The sequence below is a fragment of the Sciurus vulgaris genome, assembly GCF_902686455.1.
Source record: "Sciurus vulgaris genome assembly, chromosome: 4".
Lineage (NCBI taxonomy): Eukaryota > Metazoa > Chordata > Mammalia > Rodentia > Sciuridae > Sciurus > Sciurus vulgaris.
The window spans coordinates 35,502,600-35,516,757 of record NC_136464.1 but is presented as its reverse complement, the minus strand read 5'-3'; the positions used below and the strand labels follow the sequence as shown (position 1 = coordinate 35,516,757).

General features: G+C 37.1%; 1 protein-coding gene and 1 pseudogene across 2 annotated transcripts in view; one reads left to right on the top strand and one right to left on the bottom strand.

The window, feature by feature from the left end:
• Window positions 1-14,158, top strand: part of LOC306660044 (cytochrome P450 2C19-like) — a 68,918-nt gene that overhangs the window by 3,888 nt on the left and 50,872 nt on the right. The window contains exons 4-5 of the mRNA XM_079138115.1: window positions 1,197-1,357; window positions 2,494-2,670. Coding sequence (XP_078994241.1) covers window positions 1,197-1,357; window positions 2,494-2,670 — 338 coding nt within the window. The remainder of the gene's footprint in view (window positions 1-1,196; window positions 1,358-2,493; window positions 2,671-14,158) is intronic.
• LOC306660059 (GTP-binding protein 4-like) overlaps window positions 1-14,158 on the bottom strand; it is a 57,393-nt pseudogene that overhangs the window by 24,651 nt on the left and 18,584 nt on the right. The gene's annotated exons all lie outside the window — the stretch shown is intronic.

Here is a 14,158-nt window from a genome sequence, read left to right as displayed (position 1 = left end):
ATCACACACCTTTTGCTTTTCTCATTTTTTGGCCTCTAATGCATGACTCACCCACAGTCTCTCCATTTAATTCCTCTGCACTGGTTCCATACAGAATTCATTCATTACATATAAAAAATTTCTAGGTCCACAGTATAGTCTCCCTTTCTTTCTTATTGCTGTATATTTCGTAAGCTTTATTGACAGATGCGATTCTGTTCTGAACACTTGAATTATTATGTTTAAGATGATCTTTTGCCATTAAGATTTAGCCATTCGTTGGACATATTTGGGCAAACTTGTAATCACAGTGACTTGAGAGTCTGTGATAGGATGATCCCTAGTTCAAGGCCAGGCTCAGCATGTTAGGGAGGCCCTACCAACTTAGTGAGACTCTGTCTAAAAATATAAAATAAAGAAAAGGATTGGGGATTGTAGCTCAGTGCTATGGGGCCCTTGGGTTAAATCCCCAGTACCAACACCACCAACAATACCAAAATAATAAAAACACAATCAGAAATCCCAGGGATTAATGAGGTGTATGTAAATGCAGTGGATGTGAACTGAGTATTGTAAACTCCACTATTTAACATGCTGGGTTTCCATGGCCTACTCAGATAGGTAAAAATGATTCTTTGTTCTTTTATTTTTGGTGCTGAAGATTGAACCCAGGGCACTTTACCCTTGAGCCATATCCCCAACCCTTTTATTTTTTGTTTTGAGACAAGGTCTCTCTAAGTCCTTAGAGCCTCACGAAGTTGCTGAGTCTTGCCTGGAACTTGCAATCCTCCCCCTTCACCTCCCAAGGCCTCTGGGATTGTAGGCATGTGTCATGACCTTGGAAAGCCTTCTTTTTAATGCATGTGAATATTTTGCTGTCAGTTGTTGTGTAGACGATATATTGTTTAAAATGTCTACATTATCTTTTACTGTGTTTCTGCTGCAATACTGGAATTGTTAAGTAGAAAGTCTTTATCTTCCCAAATAAGAGAACCTTGCAGTGAAAAGTATGTAAGTAAAGGCAGTGGATGTGAACTGAGTATATCAAACCCATTTATTTAAGTAGCTGAGCTGTAATGGCCAACTACAAGGATAATTTAAAATCATTTCCGATTCTTTTTTATTGAAAAATTTATTTATTTTTTCACTTTTCTTATTTGTTCTTTTTAGTTATACAAGATAGTAGAATGTATTTTGACTCATTTCCAATTCTTTAGGCTCGCCCTGTGATCCCACCTTCATCCTGGGCTGTGCTCCCTGCAATGTGATCTGCTCCATCGTTTTTAAGAACCGTTTTGACTACCAAGATCCAGATTTTCTCACCTTGATAAACATGTTGAATGAAAACGTCAGGATTCTGAGCTCTGCATGGATGCAAGTGAGGCCAAGTTCCTTTCTTCTTTAGAAAACACTTTGAGTCTTTTTTTCAGACACATCCAAAACAGTATATTGAGCATGAGATGCGGTGAGTGGACTCTGCTGTCTTGCCTAGAGCATCATGGAGTAAATATCTGGAAAAGGTTTCCGAGTTCCCTATTTTTCACGCAGGAAATTGAAGGTGCCTGTTTAGAGTGACTTTGAAGCGTGTTAGCTCACTGCCGGGTGGATATCCCTTTAAATGTCAAAATCCGTGTTTCTGTAAGGCTTTGTGGGACTGCCCAAAGGATGACCTCAGTGGACATCCTGGGACTCTCCAAAAGCTCCCCTTGCCCACAAGGCCTGTCCTGCAATCAACACTTGGAGACTACTCATCAAAGTACTTGGCAGGAATATCTTAATTCAGGAAGAGAATATTTTCTTGAAGAAGAGAGAAGATTAGGGACAATGAAATGCTGTAGAATCCTTGAGTTGGGCCTGGGGTTTTGGTCTTTAACTGCTATCGTAGCTATAGAGATCACTGGGTTAGGAAAGACAACATGGCTGTTTTTATGGTGTGTGGATCATAAACCTCACAATTTTTCTTTGTGCTGAGTTGGCATATCCTATACTCTAATTAATATTTGAGTGCTTTTTAGAAGTTGCTTGGCTGCTCTGGAGGAGAGTTCGGGGTCATGTTGTCTTTGGGCAACCCCCACTCCTAGAATACACATTCCATGTCTGAAGCTGGTTGTTACAAATAAAGCAGCAGGGACTAGTGTTGTGCTCCAAATCAAGTTTCCCCAATTTCCTTAATCTCTTTTCTTATCTACAAAATGTGAATCACATTAATTCATCCTGTCACATATCATGTTTTGGGGTAATTGTTGCAGAAAACAAGTGAAGTGGTATAAAATTAAAATATAGAATAAAGAAGGTTTATAAATTTCATTAATGATTATCACTATTGATGTTCTGCTCAGAAAATTCTCCCCTCAATCAGTGTATAAACCTAGAGAATTATATATTTTCAATAAAATGACACCTCAAGATAGATCCAAATTTTATTTACATATAGAGCAATAAGTTCTTACCAGAGCTTGTAATATGTCACGTTATAAATACTTTTTATGAATATATTATTGTTTTCTCTTATAGGTCTGCAATACTTTCCCTGCTCTCACTGATTATCTTCCAGGGAGTCATAATATTTTAATAAAAAATATGAATTATGCGAAAAAATATATTTTGGAGAAAGTAAAAGAACATGAAGAATCCCTGGATGTTAAAGATCCCCGGGACTTCATTGACTGTTTCCTGATAAAAATGGCCCAGGTAAAGTGTTGACGACAGCTCAGCGGTTTGATTTCTTGATGATATTATGGTTTGCTGAACCTCTTTAAATTTTCTGGGGGCGTTATGTGGTCAGGACAATAGTGATTGTCAAGCACTTTGATAACCTAGGGGAGCATGAATCTCCATGAAGCAGCATGGACAACAGGAAACTATAAAATAAATAGAACATGCCGACTCTTCTGTAGATACAAATAATCTATGTGAAGAGAAACAGAATGCACCCCTCGTTGTTTGAAAGAGTTAATAAATAGACAAATTCTCAGCTAGAATGGTTCAATAAAAAGGAGACATGGTGCAAATAAATACTGAAACAAAAACCAAGAACACGGCTACCGAAAGAGGCAATTTCCAATCAAGTTATAACATATAGAATACCACACCATGATATGAGGATGGAGTTCATCACTGAAGAGTGTTTGGGAGCTGGAAAGGAGCGGCTTACCCTGGGCACACCTGCTGCATGTCCTGTGGATTGAATAGGCCTTGACATGTGCAGTGGTGGACAGCAGAGTGAACTGCAGTTGGGTTGGTTTTGCAGATAGTGGTGTGTGTTGGGCAAGAGTAGGTGGAGGCATGAGAGAAGCCTTGTTGAGTGTAGCTTTCAGTGAAGTCACACATATACAGAGCTAGAGATTGGTGTGTGTCAGGGACCCTGCAAGAAGGAATGTGCTGTCACTGTCGCATGTGTTGAAAGGTTATCTATTCCCATTGGCTTTCCTTGGCACCCTTGTCAAAGACCAGTTGACTGTAAATGTGAGGCTTTGTGTGTGGACTCTCATGCTGCCCCCTTGATGGCTATGTCCATAACTTATGCCAGTAGTGCACCCTCTTGACCTCTTGTCTTCTTCCCTGCAGCTATGTTTCATGTTTTCTTTTTTAATGTTTTTTTTTTTATTGTAAACAAATGGGATACATGTTGTTTCTCTGTTTGTACATGGAGTCAAGGCATACAATTTGTGTAATCATACATTTACATAGGGTAATGTTGTTTGATTCATTCTGTTATTTTTTTCCCTTCCCTCTACCCTCCCACCCCTCTTTTCCCTCTATACAGTCTTTCCTTCCTCCATTCTTGCCTCCTCCACCCCCCATTATGTGTCATCATCCACTTATCAACGAGATCATTAGTCCTTTGGTTTTTTGAGATTGGCTTATCTCACTTCCCATGATATTCTCCAATTTCATCCATTTGCCTCCAAATGCCATAATTTTATTATTCTTTATGGCTGAGTGATATTCCACTGTATGTATGTATACACACACACACACACACACACACACACACACACACACACACACACCAGAGTTTCTTTATCCATTCATCAATTGAAGGACATCTAGGTTGGTTCCACAATCTGGCTATTGTGAATTGAGCAGCTATGAACATTGATGTGGCTGTATCTCTGTAGTATGCTGATTTTAAGTCCTTTGGGTATAGGCCAAGGAGTGGGATAGCTGGGTCAAATGGTGGTTCCATTCCAAGTTTTCGAAGGAATCTCCACACTGCTTTCCAGAGTGGCTGCACTAATTTGCAGCCCCACCAGCAATGTATGAGTGTACCTTTCTCCCCACATCCTTGCCAACCCCTGTTGTTGCTTGTATTCTTGATAATGGCCATTCTAATTGGGGTGAGATGGAATCTTAGGGTAGTTTTGATTTGCATTTCTCTTATTACTAGAGATGTCGAACATTTTTTTCATATATCTGTTGATTGCTTGTACATCTTCTTCTGTGAAGTGTCTATTCATTTCCTTAGCCCATTTGTCGACTGGATTATTTGCATTCTTGGTGTAGAGTTTTGAGTTCTTTATAGATTCTGGAAATTAGTGCTCTATCTGAAGTATGACTGGCAAAGATTTTCTCCCACTCTGTTGGCTCTTTCTTCACATTGCTGATAGTTTCCTTTGCTGAGAGAAAGCTTTTTAGTTTGAATCTATCCCAGTTATTGATTCTTGCTTTTATTTCTTGTGCTGTGGGAGTCCTGTTGAGGAAGTCTGGTCCTAAGCCGACATGTTGAAGATCTGGACCTACTTTTTCTTCTATAATCTGTAGGGTCTCTGGTCTGATTCTGAGGTCCTTGATCCATTTTGAGTTTAGTTTCCTGTATGGTGAGAGACAGGGGTTTAGTTTCATTCTGTTGCATATGGATTTCCAAATCTCCCAGCACCATTTGTTGAAGAGGCTATCTTTTCTCCATTGCATATTTTTGGCCCCTTTGTCTAGTATGAGAAAATTGTATTTATTTGGGTTTGTGTCCGTGTCCTCTATTCTGTACCATTGATCTACCTTTCTATTTTGGTACCAATACCATGCTGTTTTTGTTACTATTGCTTTGTAGTAGAGTTGAAGATCAGGTATTGCGATACCCCCTGCTTCGCTCTTTCTACTGAGGATTGCTTTAGCTATTCTGGGTTTCTTATTCTTCCAGATGAATTTCATAATTGCTTGCTCTATTTCTGTAAGGTACGTCATTGGGATTTTAATTGAAATTGCATTGAATGTGTATAGCACTTTTAATAGTATGGCCATTTTGACAATATTAATTCTGCCTGTCCAAGAACATGGGAGATCTTTACATCTTCTAAGGTTTTCTTTAATTTCTTTCTTTAGTGTTCTGTAGTTCTCATTGTAGAGGTCTTTCACCTCTTTTGTGAGATTGATTCCCAAGTATTTTATTTTTTTCAAGGCTATTGTGAATGGGGCAGTTTTCCTAATTATTCTTTCTGAAGATTCATCACTTATGTATAAAAATGCATTAGATTTATTTGCATTGATCTTATATCCCACTACTTTACTGAATTCACTTATGAGTTCTAAAAGTTTTCTGGTGGAATTTCCAGGTTCCTCTAAGTATATAATCATGTCATTAGCAAATAGGGATAGTATGAGTTCTTCTTTTCCTATTCGTATCCCTTTAATTTCTTTGGTCTGGCTACTTGCTCTGGCTAGAGTTTCAAGGACGATATTGAATAGAAGTGGTGAAAGAGGGCATCCCTGCCTTGTTCCAGTATTTAGGGGGAATGCTTTCAGTTTTTCACCATTTAGAATGTTATTAGCTATGGGCTTAGCATAGATAGCCTTTACAATGTTGAGGAATGTTCCTACTATCCCTATTTTTTTCAGTGTTTTGAGCATGAAGGGGTGCTGTATTTTATTGAATGCTTTTTCTGCATCTATTGAAATAATCATATGATTCTTGACTTTAAGTCTATTGAAATGGTGGATTCATTTATTGATTTTCTGATGTTGAATCAACCTTGCATGGCTGGGATGAAACCCACTTGATCATGGTGCAATATCCTTTAATATGTTTTTGTATGCGATTTGCTAAGATTTTGTTGAGAATTTTTGCGTCGATGTTCATTAAAGATATTGGTCTGAAATTTTCTTTCCTCCATGTGTCTCTCTCTGGTTTAGGTATCAAGGTAATATTGGCTTCATAGAATGAGTTTGGGAGGGTTCCCTCCTCTTCTATTTCATGGAATACTTTGAGAAGTATTGGAATGAGCTCTTCTTTAAAGGTTTTGTAGAACTTGGCTGAGAACCCATCTGGTCCTGGACTTTTCTTTGTTGGTAGGCTTTTGATGACTTCTTCTATTTCATTACTTGAAATTGGTCTATTTAAATTGTGTATGTCCTCGTTCAGTTTAGGCAATTCATATGTCTCTAGAAACCTGTTGATGTCTTCGAAAATTTCTATTTTGTTGGAGTATAGATTTTCACAATAGCTTCTAATTATGTTTTGTATTTCAATCCTGTCTGTTGTGATATTTCCTTGTTCATTCCGAATTTTAGTGATTTGGGTTTTCTCTCATGTTCTCTTTGTTAGTGTGGCTAAAGGTTTATCAATTTTGTTTATTTTTTCGAAGAACCAACTATTTATTTTGTCAATTTTTTGTATTGTTTCTTTTGTTTCAATTTCATTGATTTCAGCTCTGAGTTTAACTATTTCCTGTCTTCTACTACTTTTGGTGCTGTTCTGTTCTTTTTCTAGGGCTTTGAGCTGTAGTGTTAGGTCGTTTATTTGTTGAGTTTTACTTCTTTTATTAAATGCGCTCCATGAAATAAATTTCCCTCTAAGTACTGCTTTCATAGTGTCCCAGAGATTTTGATATGATGTTTCTTTGTTCTCATTTACCTCTGAGAATTTTTTAATTTCCTTCCTAATATCTTCTGTTATCCATTCATCATATAAGAGCATACTGTTTAATCTCCAGGTGTTGGAGTAGCTTCTGTTTTTTACTCTTTCATTTATTTCTATTTTAAATCTATTATTATCTGATAGAATACAAGGTAAAGTCTCTGTCTTCTTGTATTTGCTAACATTGGCTTTGTGGCATAATATATGGTCTATTTTATTTTATTTATTTTTTTAATAATGTATTTTTTTTATTGTAAACAAATGGGATACATATTGTTTCTCTGTTTGTACATGGCGTAAAGGCATACCATTTGTGTAATCATAAATTTACATACAGTAATGTTGTTTGATTCATTGTTATTTTTTCCCTTCCCCCCACACCTCCCACCCCTCTTTTCCCTCTATACAGTCCTTCCTTCCTCCATACTTGCCCCCCTCCCTAACCCTAACTCTAACCCTAACACGCTACCCTCCCCCCATTATATGTCATCATCCACTTATTAGCGATATCATTCGTCCTTTGGCTTTTTGAGATTGGCTTATCTCACTTAACATGATATTCTCCAATTTCATCCATTTGCCTCCAAATGCCATAATTTTATCATTCTTTATGGCTGAGTGATATTCCATTGTACATATATACCACAGTTTCTTTATCCATTCATCAATTGAAGGACATCTAGGTTGGTTCCACAGTCTGGCTATTGTGAATTGAGCAGCTATGAACATTGATGTGGCTGTATCTCTGTAGTATGCTGATTTTAAGTCCTTTGGGTATAGGCCAAGGAGTGGGATAGCTGGGTCAAATGGTGGTTCCATTCCAAGTTTTCGAAGGAATCTCCACACTGCTTTCCAGAGTGGCTGCACTAATTTGCAGCCCCACCAGCAATGTATGAGTGTACCTTTCTCCCCACATCCTTGCCAACCCCTGTTGTTGCTTGTATTCTTGATAATCGTCATTCTAATTGGGGTGAGATGGAATCTTAGGGTGGTTTTGATTTGCATTTCTCTTATTACTAGAGATGTTGAACATTTTTCCATATGTTTGTTGATTGCTTGTAGATCTTCTTCTGTGAAGTGTCTATTCATTTCCTTAGCCCATTTGTCGACTGGATTATTTGTATTCTTGGGGTAGAGTTTTTTGAGTTCTTTATAGATTCTGGAGATTAGCGCTCTATCTGAAGTATGATTGGCAAAGATATTCTCCCACTCTGTAGGCTCTTTCTTCACATTACTGATAGTTTCCTTTGCTGAGAGAAAGCTTTTTAGTTTGAATCTATCCCAGTTATTGATTCTTGCTTTTATTTCTTGTGCTATGGGAGTCCTGTTGAGGAAGTCTGGTCCTAGGCCGACATGTTGAAGATCTGGACCTACTTTTTCTTCTATAAGATGCAGGGTCTCTGGTCTGATTCCGAGGTCCTTAATCCATTTTGAGTTTAGTTTCGTGCATGGTGAGAGATATGGGTTTAGTTTCATTCTGTTGCATATGGATTTCCAATTCTCCCAGCACCATTTGTTGAAGAGGCTATCTTTTCTCCATTGCATATTTTTGGCCCCTTTGTCTAGTATAAGAAAATTGTATTTATTTGGGTTTGTGCCCGTGTCCTCTATTCTGTACCATTGATCTACCTTTCTATTTTGGTACCAATACCATGCTGTTTTTGTTACTATTGCTTTGTAGTAGAGTTGAAGATCTGGTATTGCAATACCCACTGTTTCACTCTTCCTGCTAAGGATTGCTTTAGCTATTCTTGGTTTCTTATTCTTCCAGTTGAATTTCATAATTGCTTGCTCTATTTCTGTAAGGTACATCATTGGGATTTTAATTGGAATTGCATTGAATTTGTATAGCACTTTAGGTAGTATGGCCATTTTGACAATATTAATTCTTCCTATCCAAGAACATGAAAGATCTTTCCATCTTCTAAGGTGTTCTTTAATTTCTTTCTTTAGTGTTCTGTAGTTCTCATTGTAGAGGTCTTTCACCTCTTTTGTGAGATTGATTCCCAAGTATTTTATATTTTTCGAGGCTATTGTGAATGGGATAGTTTTCCTAATTTCTCTTTCGGAAGATTCATCACTTATGTATAAAAATGTGTTGGATTTATGAGCATTGATCTTGTAACCTGCTATTTTACTGAATTCACGTATGAGTTCTAAGAGTTTTCTGGTGGAATTTCCATGTTCCTCTAAATATATAATCATGTCATTAGCGAACAGGGATAGTTTGAGTTCTTCTTTTCCAATTCGTATCCCTTTAATGTCTTTGGTTTGTCTAATTGCTCTGGCTAGAGTCTCAAGAACGATGTTGAATAGAAGTGGTGAAAGAGGGCATCGCTGCCTTGTTCCAGTATTTAGGGGGAATGCTTTCAGTTTTTCACCATTTAGAATGATATTAGCCATGGGCTTAGCATAAATGGCCTTTACAATGTTAAGGAATGTTCCCACTATCCCTAGCTTTCTAGTGTTTTGAGCATGAAGGGGTGCTGTATTTTATCAAATGCTTTTTCTGCATCTATTGAAATAATCATGTGATTCTTGACTTTAAGGCTATTGATATGGTGAATGACATTTATTGATTTCTGGATGTTGAACCAACCTTGCATCCCTGGGATGAAACCCACTTGATCGTGGTGCACTATCTTTTTAATATGTTTTTGTATGCGATTTGCTAAAATTTTGTTGAGAATTTTTGCGTCGATGTTCATTAAGGATATTGGTCTGAAATTTTCTTTCCTTGATGAGTCTCTGTGTGGTTTAGGTATCAGTGTGATATTGGCTTCATAGAATGAGTTTGGGAGGGTTCCTTCCTCTTCTATTTCATGGAATACTTTGAGGAGTATTGGAATGAGCTCTTCTTTAAAGGTTTTGTAGAACTCGGCTGAGAACCCATCTGGTCCTGGACTTTTCTTTGTTGGTAAGCTTTTGATGACTTCTTCTATTTCAGTACTTGAAATTGGTCTATTTAAATTGTGTATGTCCTCGTTCAGTTTAGGCAATTCATATGTCTCTAGAAACCTGTTGATGTCTTCGAAAATTTCTATTTTGTTGGAGTATAGATTTTCACAATAGCTTCTAATTATGTTTTGTATTTCAATCCTGTCTGTTGTGATATTTCCTTGTTCATTCCGAATTTTAGTGATTTGGGTTTTCTCTCATGTTCTCTTTGTTAGTGTGGCTAAAGGTTTATCAATTTTGTTTATTTTTTCGAAGAACCAACTATTTATTTTGTCAATTTTTTGTATTGTTTCTTTTGTTTCAATTTCATTGATTTCAGCTCTGAGTTTAACTATTTCCTGTCTTCTACTACTTTTGGTGCTGTTCTGTTCTTTTTCTAGGGCTTTGAGCTGTAGTGTTAGGTCGTTTATTTGTTGAGTTTTACTTCTTTTATTAAATGCGCTCCATGAAATAAATTTCCCTCTAAGTACTGCTTTCATAGTGTCCCAGAGATTTTGATATGATGTTTCTTTTTTTCTCATTTACCTCTGAGAATTTTTTAATTTCCTTCCTAATATCTTCTGTTATCCATTCATCATATAAGAGCATATTGTTTAATCTCCAGGTGTTGGAGTAGTTTCTGTGTTTTACTCTTTCATTTATTTCTAACTTCAATCCATTATGATCTGATAGAACACAAGGCAGTGTCTCTATCTTCTTGTATTTGCTAACATTGGCTTTGTGGCATAATATATGGTCTATTTTAGAGAAGGATCCATGTGCTGCTGAGAAGAAAGTGTATTCGCTCTTGGTTGGATGGTATATTCTATGAATGTACGTTAAGTCTAAATTATTGATTGTGTTATTGAGATCTATGGTTTCTTTGTTCAATTTTTGTTTGGAAGATCTGTGCAGTGGTGAGAGAGGCATGTTAAAATCACCTAGTATTATTGTGTTATGGTCTATTTGGTTTCTGAAATTGAGAAGGATTTGTTTGACATACGTGGATGAGCCACTGTTTGGGGCATGGATGTTTATGATTGTTATGTCTTTCTGACTTATGCTTCCCTTAAGCAGTGTGAAATGACCTTCTTTATCCCTTCTGACTAACTTTGGCTTGAAGTCCACATTATCTGAAATGAGGATGGATACCCAAGCTTTTTTGCTGAGTCCATGTGCATGGTATGTTTTTCCCTATCCTTTCACCTTTAGTCTATGGGTATCTCTTTCTATGAGGTGAGTCTCTTGCAGGCAACATATTGTTGGATCTTTCTTTTTAATCCAATCTGCACGTCTATGTCTTTTGATTGATGAATTCAGGCCATTAACATTCAGGGTTATTATTGCGATATGATTTGTATTCCCAGTCATTGGCTCATTTTTAAAATTTTATTTGTTTTTTTTTTTATTTTTTTTTATTTTATTGTAAACAAATGGGATACATGTTGCCTCTCTGTTTGTACATGGTGCAAAGGCATACCGTTTGTGTAATCATAAATCCACATACAATAATGTTATTTGATTCATTCTGTTATTTTTTCCCCTTCCCCCCACCCCTCCCACCCCTCTTTACCCTCTATGCAGTACTTTCTTCCTCCATACTTGCCCCCCTCCCTAACCCTAACTCTAACCCTAACACTAACTCTTCCCTCCCCCCCATTATGTGTCATCCTCCACTTATTAGCGATATCGTTCGTCCCTTGTCTTTTTGAGATTGGCTTATCTCACTTAGCATGATATTCTCCAATTTCATCCATTTGCCTGCAAATGCCATAATTTTGTCATTCTTTATGGCTGAGTAATATTCCATTGTGTATATATACCACAGTTTCTTTATCCACTCGTCAATTGAAGGGCATCTAGGTTGGTTCCATATTCTGGCTATTGTGAATTGAGCAGCTATGAACATTGATGTGGCTGTATCTCTGTAGTATGCTGATTTTAGATCCTTTGGGTATAGGCCAAGGAGTGGGATAGCTGGGTCAAATGGAGGGTCCATTCCAAGTTTTCTAAGGAATCTCCACACTGCTTTCCAGAGTGGCTGCACTAATTTGCAGCCCCACCAGCAATGTATGAGTGTACCTTTCTCCCCACATCCTCGCCAACACCTGTTGCTTGTATTTTTGATAATCGCCATTCTAATTGGGGTGAGATGGAATCTTAGGGTGGTTTTGATTTGCATTTTTCTTATTACTAGAGATGTTGAACATTTTTTCATATGTTTATTGATTGCTTGTACATCTTCTTCTGTGAAGTGTCTGTTCATTTCCTTAGCCCATTTGTCGATTGGATTATTTGTATTCTTGGTGTAGAGTTTTTTGAGTTCTTTATAGATTCTGGAGATTAGTGCTCTATCTGAAGTATGATTGGCAAAGATATTCTCCCACTCTGTAGGCTCTTTCTTCACATTACTGATAGTTTCCTTTGCTGAGAGAAAGCTTTTTAGTTTGAATCTATCCCAGTTATTGATTCTTGCTTTTATTTCTTGTGCTATGGGAGTCCTGTTGAGGAAGTCTGTTCCTAGGCCGACATGTTGAAGATCGGGACCTACTTTTTCTTCTATAATCTGCAGAGTCTCTGGTCTGATTCCAAGGTCCTTAATCCATTTTGAGTTGAGTTTTGTGCAGGGTGAGAGATATGGGTTTAGTTTCATTCTGTTGCATATGGATTTCCAATTCTCCCAGCACCATTTGTTGAAGAGGCTATCTTTTCTCCATTGCATATTTTTGGCGCCTTTGTCTAGTATTAGAAAGTTGTATTTATTTGGGTTTGTGTCCGTGTCCTCTATTCTGTACCATTGATCTACCTGTCTATTTTGGTACCAGTACCATGCCGTCTTTGTTACTATTGCTTTGTAATAAAGTTGAAATTCGGGTATTGTGATACCCCCTGCTTCATTTTTCCTGTGAAGGATTGCTTTAGCTATTCTGGGTTTCTTATTCTTCCAGATGAATTTCATGATTGCTTGCTCTATTTCTGTAAGGTACGTCATTGGGATTTTAATTGGGATTGCATTGAATTTGTATAGCACTTTTGGTAGTATGGCCATTTTGACAATATTAATTCGGCCTATCCAAGAACATGGGAGATCTTTCCATCTTCTAAGGTTTTCTTCGATTTCTTTCTTTAGTGTTCTGTAGTTCTCATTGTAGAGGTCTTTTACCTCTTTTGTGAGATTGATTCCCAAGTATTTTATTTTTTTCGATGCTATGGTGAATGGGGTAGTTTTCATAATTTCTCTTTCTGAGGATTCCTCACTTATGTATAAAAATGCATTGGATTTATGAGCATTGATCTTGTAACCTGCCACTTTACTGAATTCACTTATGAGTTCTAAGAGTTTTCTGGTGGAATTTACTGGTTCCTCTAAGTATATAATCATATCATCCACAAATAGGGATAGTTTGAGTTCTTCTTTTCCTATTCGTATTCCTTTAATTTCCTTGGTCTGTCTAATTGCTCTGGCTAGAGTCTCAAGAACGATATTGAATAGGAGTGGTGAAAGAGGGCATCCCTGTCTTGTTCCAGTTTTTAGGGGGAATGCTTTCAGTTTTTCACCGTTTAGAATGATATTAGCCATGGGCTTAGCATAGATGGCCTTTACAATGTTAAGGAATGTTCCCACTATCCCTATTTTTTCTAGTGTTTTGAGCATGAAGGGGTGTTGTATTTTATCAAATGCTTTTTCTGCATCTATTGAAATAATCATGTGGTTCTTGACTTTAAGTCTATTGATATGGTGAATGACATTTATTGATTTCCTGATGTTGAACCAACCTTGCATCCCTGGGATAAAACCCACTTGATCGTGGTGCACTATCTTTTTAATATATTTTTGTATGCGATTTGCTAAAATTTTATTGAGAATTTTTGCGTCGATGTTCATTAATGATATCGGTCTGAAATTTTCTTTCCTCGATTTATCTCTGTCTGGCTTGGGTATCAGGGTAATATTGGTTTCATAGAATGAGTTTGGGAGGGTACCCTCCTCTTCTATTTCATGGAATACTTTGAGAAGTATTGGAATGAGCTCTTCTTTAAAGATTTTGTAGAACTCGGCTGAGAACCCGTCTGGTCCTGGACTTTTCTTTGTTGGTAGTCTTTTGATGACCTCTTCTACTTCATTACTTGAAATTGATCTATTTAAATTTTGTATGTCCTCCTCGTTCAATTTAGGCAATTCATATGTCTCTAGAAACCTGTTGATGTCTTCGAAATTTTCTATTTGGTTAGAATATAGATTTTCAAAATAGCTTCTAATTATGTTTTGTATTTCAATCGTGTCTGTTGTGATATTTCCTTGTTCATTTCGAATTTTGGTGATTTGGGTTTTCTCTCGTCTTCTCTTTGTTAGAGTGGCTAAGGGTTTATCAATTTTGTTTATTTTTT